This window comes from Perca fluviatilis, chromosome 3, assembly GCF_010015445.1.
Source record: "Perca fluviatilis chromosome 3, GENO_Pfluv_1.0, whole genome shotgun sequence".
In the NCBI taxonomy this organism is placed as follows: domain Eukaryota; kingdom Metazoa; phylum Chordata; class Actinopteri; order Perciformes; family Percidae; genus Perca; species Perca fluviatilis.
Window position 1 is genome coordinate 21,946,399 of NC_053114.1, and position 27,728 is coordinate 21,974,126.

Sequence of the window (27,728 nt, forward strand, 5' to 3'; positions counted from 1 at the left end):
TTGTGTAAAACAAGTACTGTATGCTTTCCATCAATATAAAAATTGAGGATAAAATATAGTAAGAATAACAGTCAGTGTGCATGTGTGTGGAGGCAATATAACTATTAAATAAAACACAGCTGGCCATCAGCTGTGGTGACTTACAGTATTACAAAAATGTTGCTTATATTAAGTATAGCTGTGTAGGCATTCCTGCCACATGTACAGAAAAGCATCTTGCAGACTCAGTGCACAGCCAGTAGCAATTAGAAATAAAATATACTGGTTCTTGATTATGCTGAGGATATGGAGATCACTTCCACTAGGCTAAGTGAGTCATCCAGCCTTCAGCTCTCTGACAGGCAGGAACCCACTAGCTTGTTTGTTCGTGTCATATCTGTTACTGAGACCATCATGCTCGATACTCAGTCTGTTTGAGTGTGCCAGTGTATGTGTGTGTGTGTGTTGTGTGTGTTGATGTGTTTTTGCCTGGTAAATGTCTCAGGTTTCACTTAAAGATGCAGTATTTTTGTCATACTTGAGGAATCTTAAAGACCACTGTATTACTCTTCAGGTAAAGCATTGTGGATGTTGAGTGACAGTGTAGAGCTTTTACAGTGAGACTGGTAGATAATGTATAGACATCTTAAAGGCTACACTGTGCAGTAAAAGCAGATTATGAGCTTTATTTCTGCCAAGCTATCGATGTCATTTAAAATAAAGCACTGGCAGGGCATTCATCTTCATAATCTTACAGATATCACAGAAAGTCCTTCTTGGAGGACAAACAAAATATTGCCTTGAATTCTCATGAACTGGGAGGTTGTGGGGAGGTCCAGTTACACTGGGACACAATCCATGCAATTAAAAAGAAATGAGCAAATACAATCAATAAGGATCGCTTACACTGTGGTGTCAAAGGACTCAACAGAGGACAACACAAGCCTATATCTTAATTAGGAGAAAAAATGTATACACAGAGACAGTCCACTGCTTGTAATAAAGGAACAAAATGGTAGGCTATACAAATCACTTCTCATTTAATGCAATGAGTTTATTATTTTTACTGTATATACAGTAAATTAAGCCCTGCCCCCCTTAGTTACTGCTGCTACGTCAATCTTTCCATCCTCGCATGAAATCTAGACGCACCCTAGCGGCAGCAAATGTAATTTGCAGCCAGGATCAGTCTAGCAACTCTCTGTTGGCTTGCGAGCCGGAAAAATCAATTTCTGGTCAGGCCAATCACATCGTGTATAGAGTCGGTGGGCGAGCTTAACATAAGGACGGCAGAGTTGTGACGGTTCCGTGTGAATTCCCTGCTACTTGATGGCTGCTGTTGCTGGCGAACAGCGGTCTTTCAAATCGGCTTTTGAGATCTTCTGTTAGATCTGAATGTACCTGGTAGGTGTCTACGGTCCTCGAGCAACTATAATCTGTCCCAGCCACGCTCGCGACTAAAGTCAAGAGGGGACCGTGCTTTCGCTGTTGTTGGTCCTAAGCTGTGGAATAGCTTCCCCGTCTCCTTGAGATCGCTGTCCTCCTTATATGAGTTTAAACTCAAACTAAAGTTTTATCTCTTGGAGCGTGCATTTCTTTAAATTCTTATTTTTTATTTATGTCTTTCTGTTGTCTGAAGGATGTTTTATTCCATTTTCTTATCTGACTCTTGTTATGTGAAGCACAGTGGTCAACTTCTGTTGTGTTTACTTGTGCTATATAAATAAAATGAAATGAAAATGAAATGAAATGCTGTAGCGCTATCCTACTGCGTGCAGAGGGATTTGAAAGACAACCGTTTATCCCGCCCCTTGGATTAAGCCCTGCCAGTTCCCAGACCCAACATCTTGATGTGGGTCTGGCATGTCAGGCTAACATTCAATGATAATCGGTAGTAGATTTACCACTCAAAATTCTTTGTAATTTTTTCAACAATAGGTCCTTGATATAAGACATAGGTAGACAAAAGCAGGCTTCATATTTTTAGACAACAATTTACATATTTGTTGGCTGAAATGACAACTGTAACTGGCCAAATTTGTTGGCTGAAATGACAACTGTAACTGGCCGATGTTATCAGCTGTAGCTAGCTAACTAATTAAGCTAGCGTTAGCTCCAGGAGTTGATTGGAAACGGTCTCCAGCAGACTTTTTTAGGGCACTTGATGGCTACTTATTATATCAGGCTAAAAGACTGGAGAAATACAGAAGAGATGTTCTTGTATTGCAGTTTAGTGCTACAGTAGTTAATCCTGGGATTCTAAAAATGACAGAATAGACACTTTTGTTCTAAGAAAACACGGTTTGGCTGCTTAGCTTCCTTACTAGATTTTCCAATAGTATGTTTTCACCTTTAATGAATGTAACGCCATCTCTGGTAACATGGGGTTGCTGGAGCGGTAACTTCCCCAAATCCAAAAGAGGGCAAAAATAACTGCTAAACTCTGATAGCATCCAGAACGGTCTACACAGTTTTTACAGTGTGGAAAAAATACATGGTGTATTTGCTAGTCTGGCTTCTTTTTTTATACATTATGTGTAATTCCACAAAGTAATATAACCTAGTTAGTTAATGATGTGCTAATACGTGGCTTTAAACATGCTAACAATTGCATCTTACATTAGAGCATATAAACCATTCCTTTTATTTCTCTTTCAACAGCTCCACACACATCGCTTCAGCATGAAGAGAAATCCACAGTTTGCCGTGGCTAGTTATGGTTGCAAAGCTATGATCACTGTTTGGGGAAGGGGTTTATCAAAATGTCAATTAAAACCTGCCATCAATTTTGGCCATGTGTATCTGAAAAATGGCGTTGATCATGATGTTAGCCTGAAAAACTGCTAGTGTTTGAATAACAGCATGTGTCTTTCTCTTTTTTTTTTTTTTTTTTTTTTTTTTTTTTTTTTTTTTTTTTTTTTTTCTCTCTCTCTCTGAGGGTATTTTAACAAGGTGCTGACAAGAAAAATGATAATGATGTGTCTGTCATGATGCAGAGCTGGGTAAATTTGTCACGATGGCAGGTGACTGATGGTGTGGTATCACCCATTGGCCAAACCATGAGTTCCTTCCCTGAAAACACGCACGCACGCACGCACGCACACACGCACACACGCACACACACACACACACACAGGATGCCTAAAATCACCCAACACAGGTACGAGCAGGTAAATCACATCCTTCCCCAGGTTTATGCTCATTGTTCACTGACAGTCTGTCTTCCATTTGCAGCCTGAAAGGCGTGAAGTCGTTACGGTAACCTTTACAAACCGTAAACTACTGTACTGTGACTAACTTTAAAATGTATGACAGGGATGCTGTAATCATTTGTCTCCTTCTGCATAGTGATATGTAGGCTACATCAAAGTATTCACCAAGGTTATTATTGTTTCAATGTTACACAGATTTCAGGAATAAACACAGTAGTGGCACATTTGTTTTACTCTCCCCAGTAATGCTTGTAAAACCTGCAGTGTGATACCGGCATCTTATAACTTGTAAGTCTTGTTGATTTGTTTAGTGTTACAGTGTTTCTCATAAATTCCTCTGGTTCTGTGTTGTTAGTGCTCTACAGTATGTTAAGTGACGTTTTAATGGCTTTGTACAGCATTTAGAGCACAAGAAAAAAACGTTGACTTTACTAGCATGACATAAAATCATGTTCTCCTATTGCTTTTACGTCTCTATTCCTATCCATTTATTTTCAACTATGAATTCCAAAAGCCAAAGCCACAAAGCGATATGGAAAGGGAATAAAAAAATGAATAGTTTTTAAAAATAGTTTTATCTAGTTTTAATGTGAAAAACTAATTAAAAACTTTACATAGGTATTTGTGAATGTGCACGATACTAGTGCAGTACAGCATTATTATCAAAGATCATGTTCTATTTTGGAAAATGTCAAAACAGGGTAGCAGGCTTTAGTCTCAATATTGCAATGTTTTCAGTGGCTTAGTTATATGTACATTTATGCCCAATGAGGCAGGTACAGTATTTATGTAATTCAATGTCAATACATTTAGTGCCAGCATGACAATACTCAGCTGTTGCAACTAGAGTTCCCGGTTTTACACTTTTAGCAGAGACACCATGTATCTTCTGCTGCATTGCATCAGATAAAAAAAAAAACATATTTTCTGTGGTAAAATGATGACAGATAAATCCTGATCTTCACTTTTCAAACAAAATAGAAAATCAGCCATCTGATGTGACTTTCATGTGTTGCTGCAAATCATTTTTTCGTGTTTGAGAGTGGGGGTGCTCCATTGTTCTCTACAGACTTGTCAGCAGCTGCAGACTTGTCACCATGTGTTTTGGGAATGAGGGATCATGCAAATAATACTTCAATAAATGTTTAACAGAAAAGTCAGAAAAACAACAGTTAGTTCATACAGTGTTGTTGTGCTCCATGTTGATATGATTGAAAACTGGCTTTAAAAATGTAATTTTTAGTCCCAACAGTGGTTTGCAGTATGGTGCAGTGCTATACAGCCATTTAACCAGAACTTGATTATTTAGAGTCTGTATTTATATTATAATTCTATTTGATTCTAAGATAGAAATAATATCTTTAATTGTATTTCTCAAGTCCACTGTTTTACTGTATTGAGCTGGAAATTAGTCAAGTCACGCTCACACACACACACACACACACACACACACACAGTAGTAGTATGTCTGCTATTAACAGCGCTAGCATTAGCTGGGCTATAGCTGCTGTACAAAAACAACAATCAATCGTGTCATCTTTTTTCGTCTTCTATTGCCCCATATGAAAAATATTCAAAAAGGAGCAAGAATATTACAAGCTCTAAATCTTATTGTATAGCAAAAGACACTTGTTTACATATGCACGTGTTTACTCTTTGTTTGGTTTTGTGCTACCTCTACAAACGAAAATCTTTCTTGGCAAGACTTTTTTTTTTTTTTTTTACATTTAATATGTTGCTTTTTTTTTAGATTTTTTGTTTAATGATTTTTCAGTGACATAACAAAATCAAAAGGTAACATTTCGGGAGTCAAAACAGTGTCAAGTACAACAAGTAGAAAAATAAAAATAAAAAAAATAAAAAAGCCAAGAACAAATACACAGAACAAAACAAAAACACAAAATGGTCACCCACTGCTAATTAAAAGCCCAATAGGTTCACTTACACAGAGATACATAAAAAAACATCCCAGCATGCTACAAATTCACACAAGAAAAAACTCACAATTAATAGACAATCAGGGTGGCTACTCTGGAATAGCCGTAAAAATCAATCCCTCAACATGTGCAAAAAAATGGACCCCAAGTTTTATTAAACTTTGCAAGAGAACCATGTATCGAGCACCTAACTTTCTCCAACTTCACAAACTGAAGGATGTCCCTGATCCAAGATGAGTGAGAAGGTGGCGCAGGAGATTTCCACCTCAATAAAATCAAACGTCTAGCAAATCAGCCTTATATTTAGTAAGCTGCAAAGTAGGAGGTAAAACCCCAAACAAAGCGGTACATGCTGTTGGATCAAATTGAACCCCCGTACAAACAGAAATAGAATTAAATATCTGTGTCCAAAAATTAAGTAGTGAAGGGCAAGACCAAAACATATGGACATGGGTAGCTGGGGCCTGATGACATCTAATGCACATGGGATCGACATCATTATAGATTTTGGAAAACCTAACTCGAGTGAGATGGGTACAATGTAGAATTTTGCACTGGGTCAGACCATGTCTAGCACAAATAGATGAGGAGTGAACGCAACGGCAGCACCCACAGCTCCTCCGAGATCCCCTCCCCTAGATCCTCTTCCCATTGGGTTTTAATTGTATGCTGCGGGGTAAGCTGCAAAGAATAGATAAGATTGTATAAACGTGATATAGCACCCTTAATGGTAGGCAATGGGGTTAAAAAGGAGTCAATTAGAGCGGCTTCTGGGAGACTTGGGAAATTGGGGCTAAGATTGCGGACGAAACTGCGAACTTGAAGATATCTAAAAAAATGCTGTCTAGGCAAATGGAATTTCTCGGAGAGTTGCTGGAAGGATGCAAATGTACCAGCAATATACAAGTCCCTAAATGTCTTGATGCCATAGTCAGACCACAAAGAAAAAGCCCCATCAATTAAGGAAGGATGAAAAACAGGGTTAGCTGATAAAGGTGCTAGGAAAGAGAAGGTCCAAGACCAAAGTAGCGTCGAAATTGCTTCCAGATTTTAAAAGTGGATTTAACTAAGATATTATTGCCAAAAAAGGGAGAGAGAAAAGCTAAGAGCAGCGTGGATGAGAGCAGTCAATGAAGCAGGTTTGGCAGAAAACATCTCCATACTCAACCATGTAGGAGGAACTGGTGCCCCCTCCAGAGAAATCCAAAGCTGAATTACTCTAAGGATGAAAGCCCAGTAATAAAACCTCAAGTTAGGAAGGGCTAATATGTTGCTTTTAAGTAGTTTTAGGTTGTTAACAAAATCAAAAGAAATGTAGCCAAAACTGACTACTCCCCTAGTTTCCACTTGTTTATATTGCAGACACAAAAAAGGAAAACGTAACTGTAAGATGACTCTGTACGAGGAAAATAAGGCTACTTTTAATTTTCTTTTGCCAGTAGAAGACACTACTGCTCTGTTGACCAGTGGGGCATCCCATAATGTGAATGTGTAATGTGAGTCCTCAACAAAAACGTGCTGCATATTGTAAAATCATGTTTATTTTTTATTTTACATGTTAATAAACTATATTCTAAAGTGTACTTAAACCTTTGGTTTCTTCCGGCTTCACTCAGTATGCACTTCAAACAGGCAGTATCGATCAAATCGATCAAAATAGGAAAATATATTGGGATCACATTTTTTGCCATATTGCCCAGCCCTAATTTACTGTATTTAATTAAATCAAACAATACATTTACAATGTTTAATATACCATAATATAAATCTGTCAACCTTGTTTTTTTTAGTGTGCCATATCTTCTGAAAGCTCTCCCCAAAGAAAGATGTTGCAATAGTCTTTTTAATTTTGATTTGTTCCACTAAGTAAGAATGACGTAAGCTCAACTTTGTACATTAGAGAGAGAGAAAAAACATTATCTGGACTTAGTTTTGCCAAGTTGGCATTCCTCTATTTTTTTGTCTATTTTTAATAAAAGAAAGAATGTTATATGTTACATAAATGTCCCTGATTCAACTGGATTTAGAAAGATTATAGACCATTTTCAGAACTCATCTTCTCTCTTGCTGTTAAAATTTAAAACTAAATGAAAACCCTTGCTCTCCTTTCTATTGTCTTTCGAATCAATGATATCAATAGTAACATTTAACTATGAAGACAGTCCACAGGTAAATGTCATTGAGGGCTCCTAAAAATTGAAGGCTGTGCCTCTAATGTAACCTTCTCTAATAAGTGATGATTTAAAGGGATGACAATGACAGATTGTGTAAGGGCTCAATCCATAAATTTCTATAATGCAAAGATGTGCTCCAGTGGCGATAACTGACCTGTGACACATTTAGAAGTTGTCTCTGAAAGGCAAATCAATATTTCTTTCAAGCTGCACCGTAAGCAAATCGAAGTTCTTTAGCAACAGATAATGAATACAAAATGTCAGTAGACATCAAAAAATGTGTCTTTCATTGTGAAAATAAACATCCCTTGGGTTCTACATTTGTAATTATAATACTCCCAACAACATTGTCTTTCCAAACCAAAAAACAATGTCTGCACAAAAAGTGGAACAATATAAAAAAAAAAATAACTTTTTCTACACCCCAAGGGTGTTTTTGTCTTACCAGATTCATCATTCTGTTGCAACAACAGCTCTTCCCATTACTGTCAAACAGAACGTCCCGTTGCGGCAATAGATTTGCCTCTTCACAACCGAACAAGACACTAACTTTTTAACACATGTCATAAAGCTGCGAGACATCTCATTCAGTGCACAGGGGCCTGTGTTGATCTGAGACTTCAGACATGCCATGGGAGAGAACAAGCGGTACGTCATCTGATGGTTTCTCGAATGACAGGCCTGACACATAACAGCCAAAAGCTTAGAAGTGCAGTTCACTTGACACACTGTCTTCAGGGATGCCTCTTAAAAAAAACGTCACCCCATTTAAAAAAAAAAATCTGTTAGTGTGGGTGGGAGGACGCGATTGGGGTACATAACAAATAAAGTATTGGCCTACAAAAGATCCAGAGGGAACACTCTATGTGCCTCCTTGGTATCCATTTAACAGGAGGGCTTAGAGCATCCAGCTACTTACAGCCTAACTGAAGTGCTATATTACTCACCGAACTCAGCTGGAAACACTATAGAAAATGTGTTTGCCTAAGATCTGCTCTCCTTTATCAATCCCAAACAGCAGGGACCAAAGCTTTAAGCACTATGCCAGGGTTCCAGCAACAGCAAACAACATTTCAGACTGAAAAAAGACGGAATGGTTGCACAAATAAGATTTCCGTTTTGTCTCTGCAAATCCTTTAAAGCTGAATCTAACACAGCACATCCTACTGAATTCCCACAGAGACTATTCAAAGACACTGCCTTGGAAAAGTTACATGCAGCCTTAGAAGTACGAGTGTGCGCACAAGCAGGCAGACACACAAACCTTAAACATATTACAAAGAGAAACTGAGAAACAGGTGCAAGGGCACTCGATTTGAAGCAGACTCTTTTATTTCTTACCGATGAAGAGGTTCCATTCAGCATCTAGGTCTGCCTGGTTCGCGAGACAGCCCCTCATAACGTTGTGACAGTAGTTGTGACAGGGTTTCAGCCCAGGCATGCCGCGACAGTATGGGCAGTACAGCATCTTGGTCAATGCTTTGACACATGCTGGTACTACATTCACCTATGAAGCAAAGAGAGGTTCTTCAGTTTATGTCATGTCTTTTCAAGCTCATTAAACCTCAGTAATTGTTTTATGACATGCAGTATGATTCCTAGAATGGAAAGAGTAGTTGTGATAAAACAATAATATTGCACATAACATTCCTGGACATTTTTATATTTCTACAAAGCATCTATAAGGAATGAAGTTCCAATTGAAAGTTCAGGGGAGGGGTGGGTGGTGAATAGTCAGATGCATTTCAACTTTTTGACAAACATCCCAACACTACATCATATCTTCTGAAGCTTGAAATGTGAAAACCCACCAGATAAAACTGTATGACAATACGATGTTTACAACTCTGTCCATCTCAATTCCTTGTGAAGGCTGTGCCTTTTGTTGTTGGGCCATGTCATTGTACCGGCTTGAGTGAAAGCGACAGGATTCTCACATCTGCTTCCCTTCAGAGGTGGGGATGCAGAACGAAGAGTACATCTGATAATTGGCCTGTCAGCCTCTGTATTCATGCTTGACTTTAGATTTTGTCCAGCACAAACTCTGGAGACTGCTGGTGTGTGTGTGTGTGTGTGTCTGTGTGTGTGTGAGAAGGGAAGGTTGGCAGATTGGTCAGTGGTTGTCATAAGGACTACACAACTGGACACATCTTCTATACTTAAAGGGTTTAGCTATGGCAGAGGAACCAATCTACCCATCACAGAAAATGATTTGAAGAGAAAGTTAAATACATGTTAAGTTATTAATGTCATGTCCATCCATATGAGCAAAACCGTGATTAATTTGCCATTTCTAAAAGTCAAGTTATGTCAACTTGTATTTATTTTATAGCCTAAAATCACTAATTTGCCTTGAGAAGCTTTATAATCTGTACAGCCCTAAACACCCTTTAGACCCTCAATTTAGATAAGGAAAAACTCTTACAGGAAAAAACAAACAGAAGAAACCTCAGGAAAGAGCAAAACAAAGGAGGGATCCCTCTTCCAGGACAGACAGACATGCAATTAAGATGAGTTTTTATTCTGAGAAGGATTTGTTCATTACTCATTTTGTCATTTTCTTTCTAATTATTATTATTGTTAGAAGTTGGAAAAAAGAAAACAGAAACATGTAGAGACACAAAGGCAGAGGACATAAATACATCCGAAGATAAAAGTGAGATGAACATAAAAAAAAAAGAAAACATCAGTGAACCTTTGTACAGTAGCTCCATGGCAACATCTGATGCTGTGTAATGACAGCTTTGGTCTTGTCTACAGTCTGATTTGACCACTGTAGTCTGTATTTGATTTGACTGTAAAATTATTGTACTGGGAGTGTGGTTAACATATGGGAATACTGCACACATGGTTCATTTGATATAACATATTTCACAGCTGACATGGAACCCATTTACAGTATGTGTCAGGCTTCTATTTTAGAAAAATAATCTGATGTTACTAATGGTTGCTGGTTTTATGATATTACTTTAGGATTAAATAATACCAAAATAATTATTAGTGTGTGTGTTTGTGTGTGTACACCTACAGTATTTCTGTTACTTGTGGGAAAATGCTAAAGAGCTGAACTAATGGCCAACAAACTCTTAATTCAGTTTGCTAGTTGCGAAACCCAAACCAGGTTGTGGGAAAAACGGAGATGTAAGATGTACGTCCCCCTATTAAACATTTGTAAGCATGAGGACTGTGGTGGAGACGTCCTCCATCTCATATTCTTTTACTGTATGTCATACCATGTGTGTATTAATGTTTGTCCTTGTGTAACATGGATAATCCATTGTTCTGCTGTTCTTGGCAGCCATGGAAGGCAGTCCTACACAAAGCATGGCTGTCTATTTCCAGCTGTTTATTGTTAAATGTTACGCTACCAACCGTTTAGCAACCATTTGCAATGTGGTTCATCTTAACCAGGGCTACTCCCCTGTGTCAGCCTCCATTTCTAAACAAATATTATCACTTACATTTGCATACTTTATACTGCATTATGAACAGATCATCAATCAAATGTTTATGTACTGTTTATAAAAGCTAAATAGGGGTATAAAGTGTTGCCAATTTATATAATTATAAATGATTCATATTATTATTATTATTATTATTATTATTATTATAGTGATATAGGTGTCTACTATCACCCTGCATGGAGCCTTCACAGTCATTAGATTTTATGCACAACATTACCTGGAGTTTAATTTCTTTCTACTTTTTCTAATTCACAGGCAGTACTGGAGGGAGTACCAAAAAAAAGAAAAAGAAGAGCAAACCGAGCAAGAACCGGCTGTGTAGAAAGCCAAAGACGCTGCCAAAGTCGCAGAAAAACAAACACCAAGAAAACAGAGAGACAGATACAGATGAAACAGACGGAGAGAAACCCGGAAAAGACACTAGCAGACAAACAGAGTGAACAGGCAGGTGTTACTGCCACATTTGGACATACAAACAGCACCAAGTACGTGCCAATCACAGTGTTTGCTTTGGACAGAGCATATCTTAATTCCGAAAGAAAGTTTCACTTGCCAATTCACACTTCATGATTTCTATAATAATGATTCGCTTATTTTATGAATTCATGGTTGAATGCACTTATTATATGTATATATTATATTGTATAAAAGCCTCAGCTGAATGAATGTAATGTAGTGTTGCATTGCCAGACCTTCCTCCACAGCGCTGCGCAGGAGGGTCTGGCTAGTCCACACAACATTCCTGGATAGGCGAAAAATGGGCTCTGGTTTATTGGCATTTCTTTAAACCAATCACAATCGTCTTGGGCGGCGCTTAACAACAAACGCAGGTACAGTGCCTCTGCAAAATAGCCTTGGGAAGGAACTTGTTTTGGTGGAACGTGCACGTACGGAGGCGAGCTCTGGAATTAAAATGGCTGTCAAGTGTGCGATGATACTTTTACTCAAGAAAAAGATAAATATAATTTGATTGTCGGTTCTAGCTCAGAGGATGTTTCCCGATTTGACCGGAGTTTAGAATCCCAACATGAAAAAAGCGGAAGGTGAGGCATCTGAATAAGGTGATATACATATATTTGACAGAAACTCCGGCGGTACTGGAACAATCCCGTAAATGAAACGTCGTCCATATAGACTAAATGTAATGTATTGCAGTTTCTTAAAGTATATGTAATATTGTGTTAGCAGATTATAAAATCACCTTTAGATCTGAGGCTGGTCATTCTGTGCCTGCACTTTACTTTCGGTATTGACAAAATCAGTATCAAACATAAAAAACAAAGTCAAATCTGGCTGCTACATGCAATTCACCAGCCTACTATAACTGAGGCAGGGACGAGACAGTTTTTAGATTGCACTTCCACCTCCACCCGCATCCCCATGCATCTCCAGCAATCTCTTTCCCTCTCCCCCGTCAATGACTCAAACCCCACCGATTAAATATAACATTTTCCTATCAAGCTATATGAATCATTCCATTTCACAGGCTAATTTGCATATAAATATATTTGTTATAGTGACGAATGAAAGAAAAGAGAGAGAGAGATAGAGATAGAGAGAGAGAGAGAGAGAGAGAGAGAGAGCTCGTCCCTTTTGTTTTCTCCGTTGGTTCAGCCCCACCCAGTCACTGTACCTGGGCAAGGACATTAAATCCAGTTTAAACCACTATCATAAAACAAAAACTAGTCAACAGTATGGGAATATATTCCCTTAATAAATTCACAGTATCACTGCTATGGTATAAACGATGGCAGCAATACAGAGGAGCCAAATGAAAATGTAGTATACTGTATAATCTACTCAACATCAGCAAACCATTGCAAATGTCATTTTGTATCATTTAAAAACATCATACTTTGTCTTCCAACTTGTACAATCAAGTACAGTATTGATTCATGAGAATAACACATAATTTAAAAAAAAGTTCTGGGATTAATCTGTTTCTGTCAATTCAATTAAATGTGGCCCATTTTCTAGACAGCCTATTTAAGAGACATGGAGAAAACACTTCCCACTGCCCTCTTTACATTCAGTGTAGCTTTTTAGTAGCGACCAAAAAAAAATATTTCATACTGCAAATTGGAAGGTGTTTTAGGCTGCCCTTGAGCTTCGTGAGCCTTTAGAAAATTTGCATTAAAATGGTGCCTCCTAACGCAATTATTTTACAGGGATTTTTACATCACTGCAGTTACTGTGCCCAGCAGTCGCTGTATGGCCTGGATGAAGGGTAATCTGATAATCTTGTTAGCACTTATTTACAGTTCAGTGGATGGAATATTTCACAGCAGGCTGAGTGTAGGACTGGGGCGCGAGATGCCTTAGATCCAGAGTGAGATTAAAACACTAATCTATTCATCTGATGTTTAAGTGCTATAATAACGCCACATGGAGAGCATGTGCTTGTGTGCCAGTCAGTGTGAGAGTTTTGCAGCCGTGAAGGAATTAATTAGATCACTCTACATAAGTAAAAGACAATAACAAAAACAATACTGCAATATAAGTAAGTAATATTCACTAAATGTACTTTAAGTAGCAAAAGTACTCATAATGCAGAAACAATTATCATTGGATTATTATTATGTATGCATTAATGTGTAAATTGGTCGACATGGCGCTTATTCTATCTTTTTTTTATACTGTACACTGTTGGGTAATTTAATCAACACTAAAGCATCACATACTTATAAGCCTTTCATATATTTTGTATGTATAATCTAAAACTATAAAGTAATGTATATATATATATATATATATATATATATATATATATATATATATATAGTATATATTTGTATATATTATAGTATATAGTATAGTATAGTATATATATAGTATATAGTATATATATATATATATATATAGTATAGTATAGTATATATTTTATATAAGTATAAAATAAAGTTTAGTATTTCCCTCTGCACTGTGAAGTAGAAGAATGTACGATGAAATAAAAATACCCAAGTAAATTACAAGTACCTCAAATTTGTTGTGGCCATTCTGCATACTGAGTCACTTTTGATAAATTATGTACATTATTTTGTTAATACCTTTAAGTGAACATTTGTCATATCAACAAATGTCAGAGTATTAAGTAAGTATTTATTTTTTATTTGAGAGTGGGTGAGGCTTAAAAAGCAGCTTACTCCTTTGCTTAAAAGAGCATCTTAAAGATGCAGTCAAGATTTCACCCAGCTGATGTGAGCTTTAACTTCATTGAGTTGAGAAAAAATGAAAATGTAAGATTATAAATGCAATGAGCCGAGCAATAATAAAGCAAGCCACTTCTCATTTCATCCCATTAAAAGGCCACAGTCGGCAGCCATTACACTCACATGAATTTACTATCAGCAATAAGACATATTCAAGATAACTAAATCATTAAAATAATGGATACGACTCTCATAATGAGAGATAACTCTAAAAGACACTCTTGGAAGACATCACCTTGTCTATCCAACAGGGTGTTGTCATGCACATATGGCGTGAACTCCCTTTAGGAGTAACAGAGTGGGAAGAGCACAGACGATGGAAATTGCTTTGTGCCACAAAGTAATGAAGTTGTGAGAAATGACAATGACTTTGCAAGCTACCAAGGCCAATCAAGGGGAACACTAGTGGGACAGTGAGACTGTCGCCCAAAAATTGTCTCAATAGTTCTGTCATAATTATTGTGACAGGCTACGTTACTTTGCACTGATTGGACATGGATGTAAGACTGCATTGGTGCCCCAGTGTCCCCACTCAATTGCACAGCCATTAGTGTCAATGGCAATATGAGTGATCTGTCACTGTGCAAATCAGACTCCCATCTGCTACCAAGAGAAAGATAACCTGGTCGCACCAAACGCCTGTGTAAAAACTTCACTTATTTCTTCCTAGCCAAAGGACTACACTAAAGTTTGTTGCGACACAAATCTAAAAATTAATTATTTCCTTAGGTTAGAGAAGCTGGAAGATGTTCACAGAAGGTAACATTAAAACCTTCACACATTAGCCGTCTGCTGCACTGACATAAGCTAATGCTTTTTTAATCATAAAGAAAGAAGAGCAAACTGGAGTGATGACAAGACAGAAATAATGCCAATGCATAGTTAAGTTTAAAGATCTACTTTCATAACATACGTCTGTAATGCAGTAAAATGTGCATTATTGTATGTCTGCATTTGCTTTAAGTAGTGGTTTTTGTTTTAAAGAAAATCTCATAGAGCACAACTGCTGCTTATCACATACAGAAAGATGTAAAACATGAGCTCTTATTATAGTGTTCAGAGTTTGATATTGTATCTGATCGCCATAACATTTAACTGACAGCTACATTTAGTACTTAGAATAAAGTTTGACTTGCACATACAATGAGCTCATAAAATGTGATGCTTTGTTATGGCTTAAACTTAGTGCAGTAGTTCATTTATTATTATTAACATTTATATATTAATACGTATACAAATGTTAATTTATATATGTATTATTTCTATGATGTGGGAAAAAAGAAAGTTTTTATTATTGGGTGAACATTCTCTTACTAGACTTCCCCAATTCGTGCTGACTAAATTAAAGCATTTAATGTAAGAAAAAAAACAAAACAAACAATATTAATGCTTGGGCACATTGAGTAGTAGAAATGAGTTGGTCAAAGACATTTTTTTGTGATGAACGAGCTCTATTGCAATGCCTTGCAAAAACTGTCCTCTACTTCAACCATGAAGTTAATCTGACCTTAACCAAGTACTTTTAGAATCATAAACAAAGCCACTGTCTCATGTGTACTTACAAAGTGTACAGTATGCTCTGGTTTGCTTGTTGTGAATTGTTGATTTAGCAGTGGCGTATACTAAGTTATATTCAAAGAATTAATAAATTCATAATTAAACCTAACAGAGAGAAAACGTATTTGGGATTTAATATCCCAGCCTGTCAGTGCTGTGGGTGCGCTTCAGTTACCACCAACTCTCCGAAGACGCTAATAAATTAACTGCAACTGCATGTGGCTATTAGAGCTGATCTTCGTGAATTGGACTGTTTTTGCATAGAAAGGGGCCTATTTTGCGCCAAATATATGTATATCACCTTATTCAAATATGTGAAAATAGCACAGGAGCACCATGACGCAGTTAGGTGTGCATTTCACAATTCCGGGTGCTTTATAAATTATACAGTTTCTTTTTGTCTTACAGTATTTGTGCAGGTTTAGCAGCCACAAAAGCTGAGCAACCTGGCTGCAAATCCACCCCTCAGAGGATATATACAGTAAGATAAGCAAATGGGTAGACTTGGGATGAATACTAATCCTTTGGTACATACAGTCATATACTGTGCACAATATGACACCTTATGCACTAAAGTTGTCATTGATAATAAACCACAGTCTATAGCACTTTGTACTTACACTAATCATGTCTCCTTTCTGTGCTTCTTTGTGAACTTTAGAGTCTCCCTCCACTCACCATGTTAAATGTAAGATGGAGCCAAAGACAATTCCAGAGAGGCTGCACTAAAATCACTTGCTGTCAAATCAATGACTGTCTGAGACTGACAGAATAATCCACATGTGAGCAGCTGTGCCTCCACGAAACAACACAGCGGTACTTGGCGGGCCCGGCAACCCACATGAGTCAGCTCAAATGTCTTTCTTGGGGAGGTATGGGATCGCCCGTTGATCTACCCTGACATGTACCATGTTATATGTCTGGAGCAGCAGTTGGGACTGTTTCTTTAATTTACCAAGACAAGTGCAAACATGTTAAAAGCCAGGCCCATATTGCTTGATGACTACGCACAGCGTACCGTGAGCCATTCAGCATCTCTGGTGGGAATGAGACCTGCATATATATTTATCCATCTGCCATGGTGCCTTCTGCATTAAAGCACACCACTCCCCCTGTGTCCATCTAACTTTGAAGGTCTGCAGCCCAGCCAGGGGCAAACAGTTCTCATGTGGCTGCCAAGAAACCTCTGTACAAATGTCACAACATCGGTGCTGACAACCTTCTCTAAGTGCTTGTAAAATAAATATGTGGTGCCATATACTTTAAGTCAAGGTGCAAAAAAGTTGTCATAAGACGTCATCTGGGCTGGCAACTGATGTGACATATTTTCACTAGTTGTTGGATAAGACAGATTTTTTTTTTTACCATAAAATTTAACGTTAAAATTCGATGGATGGATTTTCCTTCCTTTTGTATTTAGTTCTAAATGTCCTCCCCCTCAGTATCAGGGTGACTGCATCAGTATCTTTCAGTATGAATTTGAAGAGCATATACTGTAGAGAGATGTATACAGTATATTTCTTCATTATCATTTTATATCATGTCCTTGTATTTCAGACCACATGCTGTCTCTCATTTTTTCCAACATTCTGCAGTTCACCACAGATCAAAATCTTTTAATTAAAAAGGACATCTTTGGTGCAGCACATTTCCCGATGACGTGCCAACCTTTTTGAGCCAGATGCCATCTGCCGTCACAGCATTGTGGCTGAGGCCTTATCCCCAGCAAGCTGTGTGAGCTGTGAGCCAGTGAGAGAGAAGGAGACAGACAGAGAGAGAGAGAGAGGGAGAGAGAGAGACAGACAAGTTTGTCCAGTGCATCTGGAAGTGGGCCTCAGATGAGAAACATGGATGAACCATATTCTCATATGGAGGAGGTCAGTTAATCTGCCCTGAGCAGAATCTGTTGTCAAATTGTTTTAGTCCTCTTTCTGGTTGTGCAACATCATAAATACAGATACTAAACTACATGAGACTCTACTAGATAACATACAGTAAAGGACACTGTAAAATATTCTCACTTCCTTGATTAAATGAACACCTCATTGAGTATGATTTAGTTATACACACCTATTGTTTTATAATTGTCTTTATTTAATTTTACTCAAACAATTATTTTCATTATTGATTCATCTGCCAATTATTCTTCCATTATTTTCTTCCATGTTATATGGCATGTCTGGAGCAGCATTTGGGACACTGCCACCCAGCAGCGACTTCAGGCCTCTCTTGGGAAAAGCGTTGAACAGCAATATTCTGATGACATCGAAGAGCACTGGAGTCTGCTCAAATCCTCCATCCTCGATACCTGTAAAACCACACTTGGGTACAAGTCCAGAAAACATCAGGACTAATTTGATGAGAACGACACAGAGATAGAACAGCTCATCACATAAAAAGGAAAGCTTTTCACACCTGGCAAAATGATATAACCTGCCAGTCAAAAAGATTGGCTCATTCCAAAGCCAAGGCAGACGTCCAGACCCGAGTGAGGGAGCTTAAGATTGCCTGGTGGACAGAAAAAACTCTGGAAATCCAGAAACTGGCGGACTCAGGTGATACCAGAGGCTTTTTTAGCGCTATACTAAAGCTGTCTATGGCCCAAGCTACCGCGGCCTAAACCTCCTGCGCTCAAAGAATGGACGGAAGCTGCTGAAGGACAATGATTTCATTAACGTCCGATGGAAAGAGCATTTTTTCATGAACTCCTTAACTGCGACAGCACAGCTGAACCAGGTAGCATCAGCTACATCCCTCAGAGTCTCATCAGAGAAGACAGAGGGGAACCACCCACCATAACCAAGATCCCAATGGGAGCCTAAAGAACAACAAGGCCACTGGTCCAGATGGGATCCCAGCTGAGATCTTGAAGAGTGGTGGACCAGAACTCCTGCACCACATCCATGCCCTACTCCTCAAGGTCTGGGAAAAAGAAGAACTCCCGTCAGAGATCAGGTATGCCCCTAAAGTGACTATATTTAAGAAGGGGGACAAGGCTGAATGTGGAAACTACAGAGGCATCTCACTCCTATCAAATCAACAACAGGCAAAGAGCTTTTGCGTGTCCTTTTCAATCGACTGTTATCAACACTGATTGAGGAAGTACTCCCTGAATTTCAGTGTGGCTTCCGTCCATCCAGAGGTACAGCAGTCATGATATTCACGGCACACCGTCATGATATTCACGGCACACCGACTGCAGGAAAAATTCAGTGAACAAAAGCAGCCTTTGTACATGGCTTCATAGACCTCACAAAGGCCATGACCTCACAAGGTTGCCATGATAAGTACATCAGAATACTGGAGTTACTACATGAAGGCATGTCAGCCACAGTTCTCAGCAACAGCGTCTCTGAGTCTGGGCCTTTCACAGTAGAAACGGGTCAAACAGGGATGTATCCCAACCTGTTTGCCATCTTTATGGCTGCCATACTCCACCTAATTGGTGAAGAGCTCCTCAACCTTAACAGGTTTAAAGCAAAGAGCAAAATCAGGAACACCACCATCATGGTGCTCCAGTATGCGGACGACAACGCCATTGTAGTACACCCAGGCATATAGGCCCCTGGCTCTATCCTTAAACATAAAGAAGACCTGGAAAAGAGTAAAGAGAGAGACCTAAAGACCCAAAGAAAACTCCTGGTCTACAGAGCTGTGGTTCTCCCCACCCTGCTGTATGGGTGTGAGTCATGGACCACCTACAGCAGACACCTCAGAGCCATGGAACATCATCACCAAAGACAACTAAGGAAGATTATGAAGATCATCTGGGAGGATAGATGTACAAACATCAATGTTTTGGAGGAAGCCAACATGTTCAGTATCACCACCACAATAATGCAGTACCAACTTTGATGGACTGGTCATGTCATTCAAATGTCAAATACACGTCTACTCAAGCAGATCTTATACTCCCAGTTGAAGGAAGGTCAGTGAGGCCACAGCGGTCCAAAAAAACACTTCAAGGACAATATTAAGCCTCAAGAAGTTTCAAATTCTAATAAGCAACTGGGAGCACATCGCTTTGGACAGGTATAGCTGGAAGATAGGTACTAACTGTGCAGGAAGGAGCTGTGCACCAGGAAATGGAACTGTAGCTTTGTCGCAGAGACAAAGCTACAGCACTGAAAGGAAGAAGCGAAAAAGGCTCCACCACCACTCACAACCTCCACTTTCCCCTGCCCACACAGACCAAATATGTGGCTCACGGATAAACCTGTACAGCCATCTGAAGACACACTAGAAGACGACCCTATGGAAAGGACAGTCATACTCATTTCAGAATGCCGATGAGGAGTATGTATTGAATGCAGTTTACTGTTTCACCCTGACAGTGAGTGGGCTAAACTGATGGCACTGAGTACATTAAGTAGAAATGAAAAAAAAAAAAGAAAAACTATGGAAACCACATGCAACTGATCCTAATATTTCTCACATGTCAGTAAATACTCTGTAATCTGGCAGAGCATTTATCTAAGGTAAATGTTGTGTAAAGATTAGAAACTGCCTTGGAGCTTAATGTCAAATTCTCTGACAGTTCGTGGTAGAAAATGAGTGTATAATAAGATCAACATGACAGTGTAAGCCATTAGGAAAAACAAATCCCTTACTACAAAATCCCTTACTACCTTGCTTCCTTCCATCATCACAGCTAAATATGCACCATTGACTAGGCCAGCTTCCCGTGCGTGTGCAGAGTGAGTGATAAGTGCTCTAAATGTTTGAATGCATGAACTTTAAACCCTTCAGAAGGTCCAAATCCCTGCAATCTTCTCATAATGTGGTTGGACTGTGTTTTAAGTACCCCAGGATAAAACTCTTAATGGTCATCAAAAACTGTAATCCAGAGAGATTCTGCTCTTAATCCAGGATCGGGGTCCAGGAAACTGTTCAGAGCAAGTTGAGTGCAATCCCATTTTATGAAGTGATATCTCTCCTGTTCCGATTTGACTCCATGCAGAGCTGTCTGTTAGCAGTAATTATGTGTGGCTCATCATCATCAGTGCACCATCATGTGTTAAAGTAATGTGGAAAATTGAACAGACAGATGGTTGAAAGCAGCCATATCATATGAAAGGCACATTTTGTAATTTTAAAACCTCAGGTTTTCACGACTGATTGTTATTTGAGTTAGAGCCTTAACTATAGCTAGTGAGAGCCACCCTCCAGGGGCCATGTAAAGTATTCAACACTTAATAAATTAGACTAAAGTACTAGACTAGTACTGGACTAGTTTCTGAACATTTGTATAATGCTTCTCATAGACCAGTAGGTATTTTAATTTCCCCATCTCTTAAAATTAGGGGGAAAAGTATTATTGTAGGTCTTTATGGATTGATTGACTTTCTCCATGGTGATAAAATGGTTATGGTGAAAGAAGAACAAGAGAAACTGAGAAGCTTTTAAATCCAAAAGGTGCCTGAATGCGCTGCTATGATATGAACTACCTGAAGATCGATCCAAGATCAGCTACTAATGCATCAGGAATAAACAATGCAATGGTATAAATCATGTAACACATTGAACAAGGGCTGCAACTAACAATTATTTTAATTATTTATTCATCTGTTGATTATTTTATCATTTAACTGATACATACCAAACTTTATGTCTTCAGTTGCCTTATTTTGTCAGACCAACACCCACAGATATTTACTTTGAAATTATTTAAACCCGAAAAAACAGCAAATCCTCACATTTGACAAGGTGGAACCAAAGAATGATTGGACCCTTTGCTTAAAAACAATCAACAATTAATAATTTATCGGAATGCATGCAGAATAATTTTTTGTTGATCAAATTGGCTCTACATTGAACACACATTCTGTATAATACTTTTAGTTTTGACACATAGGTATAGGCATTTTGGTGTCTTTACTTTTTCTAAATTGTATTGGCTGGACTAGGGAGTATTTTTACATTGTCGTATTAGCACTTTTACTTAAGTATCTAAATAGGTCTCCACCACTGCTAATTATAGATAATAATACGTAGTACACATTATTCCACCTTCATGACAGATTGATTATGAAAGGACACTTTAAAGCAGTTTGTCCAGTGGTGGTGAGGTGTGTTTGACCACCATTTGCTCCTGCTAAAAAAAAACAACTGCTGAATGACCAAGCAAAACCATTGATTTCTGAAGCTAGAGTAATTGCAGCTATAACAACACACAAATAAAGTGTTCGACCATAAAGTATTATTATGGATAATAATGGATTGGAAATTGAAGACAGAATGCCTTATAAACTGTATATAGTGTTGTGCTAACACCTAAGAAGTGAGAAATTGGTATGTACTCTAAAACTGTGTTGTAAGAAGATTCAGGTGGCTTTCTGATGCTGAAAACAGCAAGAACGCAGGGTGATTTTTAGGTCAAGGTGATTTGTCATGTCAAGCAACTCTTCACCAGCAGTTCTATGGTTGTTCACCAGCCTGACAGCCTTCAGCAATGCCACACTGTTTCCTGGCTCCACTTCATAATTGATGAGGAAGCGAGGAATATGGGATTTGATCCAGAGTGAGGGTGCCTTTTAGGCCTAGGATAGATGTATAGAGGTGCTCGTTTTAATTCTCCATCTGAAATGGCTAAAATACCTCTGAGGAATGGTGGAAGCCTCGCTCAGTGGCAAGCCAAAGGACAATAAAAAAAAAACTATTTAATATGACTGACTCTTCAGAGATGATATACAGCAGCAGGGATATGGCACTTTAATATGTATGTACTATCATGATGTAAATTTCCACAAGCTCCCATAACTATGTAAGGACAGTGGGTACAAGAGGAGGGTGATAATATATCAAGCGGATGGTTATGTTTCAGTAAAATAGTAATAAAAGTTGACAATAGTTTAGTGTTCTAATGAAGAGGAAAAAGTAGATTAGAAATTTGAATGTAGCCGTTTCTTGTGTGTATAGATAATGTGTTTTTTTAAGGACTCCATTCCAAGTCTTGATTGGTTTCTACAGCTTTCTAATAAACTGACCATATTACATCAAACGTTACTAGTTCTAGTTACTTAAAAAGGAGAGATTGGGTTGTCTCCAGGAAGTAAACTGGTTTAGAGTGGCAAGGTGTGGGGTTGGTGTTCCTATTAAAGAACACGGATACAGATGTCCTGTTTTGGTGGGTTTATTTGGCTGTGGTCTTATGTCATTTACACACAGCAATAAACCAGGGAGGTAGATGAACGTTAAGAAGGCAAAGGAGATTACAATATATCCACCGGAGAACTAGCATAACAACACGGCGTTTTTCACATGTGGTGCATTCAATAGTATCGGAACGGCTATGGTACGTTCAAGAGCGTGGGACATATAGAAACTTACAGAGAACTGGCTATTACTGAATAGAACTTATCTCAATAAACAATGTAACAATACATTAACAGTGTGGGCTTTCTAACATACTAGAATGGTTTACATGATTTGTTTTTCTATTTTTCTTGTTGAAAATCAACAATGATTTAACACTAACCCTCAATAGAACTTAATACATTTACAGCTGAATTTTAACTCATACTGTATAGTGTTTTTACACGGTGAACAAAAAATATGTGACTCAATTTAGACTATTATTTGCACATGTTAAAGAAATTATGATAATACACTAGAATATATAATGTATACAAAAGTCGGTATAAAAACTATATATTTTTGTTCTCGCTTTTTTAAATTGGAGACAGGCTACTTAGTAGGCCAAACCTCCAGGAACTCTTAACCTGTGGCCCTTGCTGTCATCAGGTCAGCTGTTAGCTGCTAACGTCCTCATCTTTCTTGCCACCACGGCATCACTATTTTATGAATAGTGATGTAATAATAATGTTTTTCTTAGACATAAGTAGGGGGGGCGCCAAGGAAAAAAGGTTGGGAACCACTGCCTTAGAGTCTGAGAAAATGGCTTAGGTGTTTTTGTTACTACGTTTTCACATTTTACAAAGTATTAATTGAGAAAATAATTAGCTTAATGATCTGATTAATGAATACCAATTTGACAATTTGGTAAATGGGGAATAGAATGCATTTATATAGCGCTTTTCTATCTTACCAGACAAAGCGTTTTACAATTTGCCTTTCATTTGACCAGTCACACACACACATTCATACACAGATAGGGGTTGAGCTGCAAGATGCTGGCCTGCTCATCGAGAGCAACTTAGGGTTCAGTGTCTTGCTCAAGGACACTTCAACATGCAGACAGGAGGAGTTGGTGATTGAAGCGCCAACTTTGTGATTAAAGGCCAAAAGCTCTACCTCCTGAGCCACAGCCACCCTAATAATCATTAGTTGTAGCCCTAGATGATTGCTGTTGACTGCATAGTTTTTGTTGACAGCATTTTCTGTAATATAACAAAGATTTACATGTGGTCATATACCTAAATTGTGATATTATATAATGCACATGCTCGCAATCCCTGGTCTATGATCTGTCTCTGTCTGTGTACAGCCAGAGCTTAACACAGGGAGTTGGTTAAGCCTCCAACATGAGAATGATTAAAGTTTTTTTTCACAAACTCAGCACATCTCATTAATTTTTGCACTCTCAGTTTCTTTCCTCTTCCGACAATATGTCTCCCCTGTTCGACTGAAAGGCACAGCAAGCTTCAAGCTAAAAGCAGATTAAAAAGAATCACATCCCTGCTGAGCTCTGAAGACATTTTTAAAACTGATGTTTGAATAAAACTGTGTGTGAAAAAACTACAGTTTTATATAATTTGTGTCTAATTGCAGGTGACAAATATTGATTTTGGGGTCAACAACTTTGTAGACGGTCATTAAAATGTATCAGCAATTGAATAAAATTAGTAGATGAATAAGTGTTGAAAAATAGTTTTAGATTATAGATTATAGATTATATTTCTTAAGACAAATCAGTGACTATAGACATTTACTGGGTCTATATTATATGTTTCTGTTTTTAAAAGTGTTTTAAGAAGGAATGTACTGTAATAAGTATTTTCTTCTTTGATTGCTTATCATATATTTATTCCCTAGTTTCCTAGTAGGCTTTAAATTGTGTTTCATAAAATCTAAACTGTAAACCAACAGAACCAAATGTAATATATGTTGATGATGGATATGAGTGAGGGACGAAAACCTAAACTAACTTAATTCATGAATTAAAATTTGGTAAACAAATATTTCTAAGCCCTTATGTTACACCTTTATGGCTACTGTTTGGGTTTTCCAGGAAACCCACTCTGTATTAAACTTAATGTTATATATGTTGATGATGACTTTATTAGTCCTGCCAGTTTTTGCATTTATGTCATAAAGTGAAGCAATGCACTGTACCACCAAAAGCAGCCAGATTTGGTTATATAATATATTTACAGTTTAGACGTCAATGAAAAACTGTTGCGTAACTTTCTGTGTTTAACATGGAATTAGAAAACATATCCGCTAAGCCTTGAAAAACACATTTCTCATCTCCAGTGTTTGATAATGCTCTAAAAACATTTTTATTTTTCTGATTTAAATGAACCATTTTCTCAAACCAAACCACAAACATCAGCAAAAATTTACTGTCAGCATGAAAAATGTCACTCTGATACACAATGTCCAAAAAGAAAAAAAAATGTGAATAGCACTCAAGAGAAATACTGCAAACAAAACCAAAGCGTTGCTCTCTGTGTGGGGTTCTCCTCAAATGTGGAGCATACAATGTACTGTGTACTCTACCAGTCACATACAAAATGTCCCGTACTGGCCCTCACACCCGGGGATCAAGTGCATCCAAAAAAGATCTTCATATGGAATCAAAATGTATGCTCTTTATTTCTGAGCTTCTAATAAATAATTCAGGTGCAATCTAAAGGAGTATGATGTGAAGTCCAGTGAAGAGGTTTCAAAGACTTAAAAAACGTATGAAAGTATGAACAGTGCAGATAAATCAAAAAACGGTATAGGTGGATAGACCATCGACAGTGTGCGTATTCTTTGGGTACAGTATATATAGCAGAAAATAGCATCACATGAATGATTAAATGTTTCAATATTTCATTACAGGAATTAAATACAATGCTTAATACTGTATCTTTAAGCAAAATAAAACACCGCTCAACAGCACAGGATCACCTAACAGCCGTGCAACACGACAACAATCAAAACAGCTATGAGAAGAAAATTAAACTCACCTTGGCAACCCTGTTGGCGACCTCCCGACCCACCATTAGCCCCTGAACAAATGTCCGGGCAGCGATGAAGGCCCTGGTGACCTGGGCCTTCAGTTTCCTGGGCACATCTCCAAAGGGTTTTAGCTGATCTGTGTATTTACTGACACACTCTAGGTAGTCGTCTGTGAAGTGGTACTGGGAGTTGAGTAACTGGAACATGCGTTCCAGCAGCCTGGACCAGAAGTCATTAAGCATCTCCTCCAAGTTGACGTTGCCCCCTGTGTAGTAGCGCTTCAGCTCAGTGAACAGGTCCTGGAACACCTCAGAGTTCTGCATATACAGCTTCCCGTACGTCCGTGTGAACATACTGTTAAGAGACTTCTCAGAATTGTCCAGCAGCTCCAAGAAAAACTCTAGATGGATGGATGGTTTGGGGAGAGAAGGGGGAGGTGGAAAAGACAAACAGCTGGGTTATTGTGCTGATATTTACAGCATTGGATGTCTTTTCCTACAATAACCAGACAAACGGCTTTGAAACCATATGAGCCCGGATTAATCGAGTACTGTTGTTGTACTTTAATGTCTTATTGTATGGCTCTGTCTGCGTATACAGGAGCAATGTATAGCAGCCTACAATAAGTACTTGATTATGTGAAGAAAGTCAGTCCAAAGCATTAATAATTTAATAGCAGAAATAATGGGCCACAAGGACTATGAATCATTAATGTTAAGGTTCTGATTGCACACTGTAACAAAATATTCATAAGTTTTAGAAACAGAGACTACTATACATTATCATCCTGCGCACACACCATTATTCCCAGACGCATTAGTTCCTCATTGAAAGAATTTATTTGTACACTGAGGCAGCTGGCCTATGAGCCCATATATTGAATATTATGTTACAGTGTATTGAAAGAGGCTTAATTCGCTTCGAATTTTGTGAAGAGTATGTTAAACAAAAGATACATTACACATTTCACCGTAAGATAAGCAGATCTTTTTTATTTCTATTATGAATTTTGCCATTGATTCAGTACACACACCTTACACTGTATAACATTGTCATTCTAAAATAAAAATGTATATCAATTGTCTTAACATTCCTGAATGCTGAACTGAAATTTGAGAAAACTCTCTTTAGACATCTGTTGAAACAGTGTCCGGGTGGGCTTTTTCCCACGGCAACGGTTGACTGACATTTGAGAGCCAGCGTTGCTATGAGACGCACGTTGTTACAAGATGCACGTTGTTACAAGACATTACTTCCCCTTAGTGTTGGTTATGTATCATTAGCATTTTAAGATGTCTGCCCATTAACAAAGTTCAGCATTTGTGCTGTCAAGTTTGCATTCCATGGGTGGTTATAGTGCAGTGGATATGACACATGCCTTTGGTGTGGGAGTTCTGGGTTAAATTCCCACTGCGATACATCAACCAATGTGTCTCTGAGCAAGACACTTCACCCATAGTTGCTCCAGAGGCGTGCGACCTCTGACATATGTAGCAACCGTAAGTCACTTTGGATAAAAGCGTCAGCTAAATGACATGTAATGTAATGTAATGTAAAAGTGGAAGCTAGTTAGCCTAGCCTGCTAACATTCGCACTGGTAGGGGGTTTCACAGAATAGTCGACTATTCAAATATTCGACCATCAAAACTACTAATTGACATAGCGCATTATTGTTGAATATTCATTTATCTGTGGTTTTAACATGGTGCAGTAATTAAGTAGTGGCAATGTATTAGATATTCACGTAATTATATCAGATATGCAGCAGGGGCAGTGTGGCTAGAAAAGTCATAGTTATATGTGACTAAAGACACTGCAAGGCGGTAAAGCAGTGGAAATGACAGGGCACGATGGAGCAGGATGGAGCGAAAGACTGCGCTAACCTTATATATATATATATATATATATATATATACATACACACACAGTATATTTGCAATATCACCAATAAACATGAACGTCCCCAGACTTCATAAAGTTGATGAATGTTTTTTGTTTATTGAAAAACATCAAAAGAATCCTCAGATAGCAAGTATAAACAGAAAATAGGCTATTTAGTGCAAACAGA

The 27,728-nt window shown here is 38.1% G+C and overlaps 1 protein-coding gene across 3 annotated transcripts in view; it reads right to left on the reverse strand.

Annotated features, from left to right (window-relative positions):
• gpc6a (glypican 6a) overlaps window positions 1-27,728 on the reverse strand; it is a 165,032-nt gene that overhangs the window by 59,805 nt on the left and 77,499 nt on the right. For all 3 annotated transcript variants that reach the window (XM_039795002.1, XM_039795001.1, XM_039795003.1), the window contains exons 3-4: window positions 25,669-26,060; window positions 8,644-8,809 (exon numbers count right to left, since the gene is read on the reverse strand). In XM_039795002.1, the coding sequence (XP_039650936.1) occupies window positions 8,644-8,809; window positions 25,669-26,060 (558 nt within the window). The remainder of the gene's footprint in view (window positions 1-8,643; window positions 8,810-25,668; window positions 26,061-27,728) is intronic.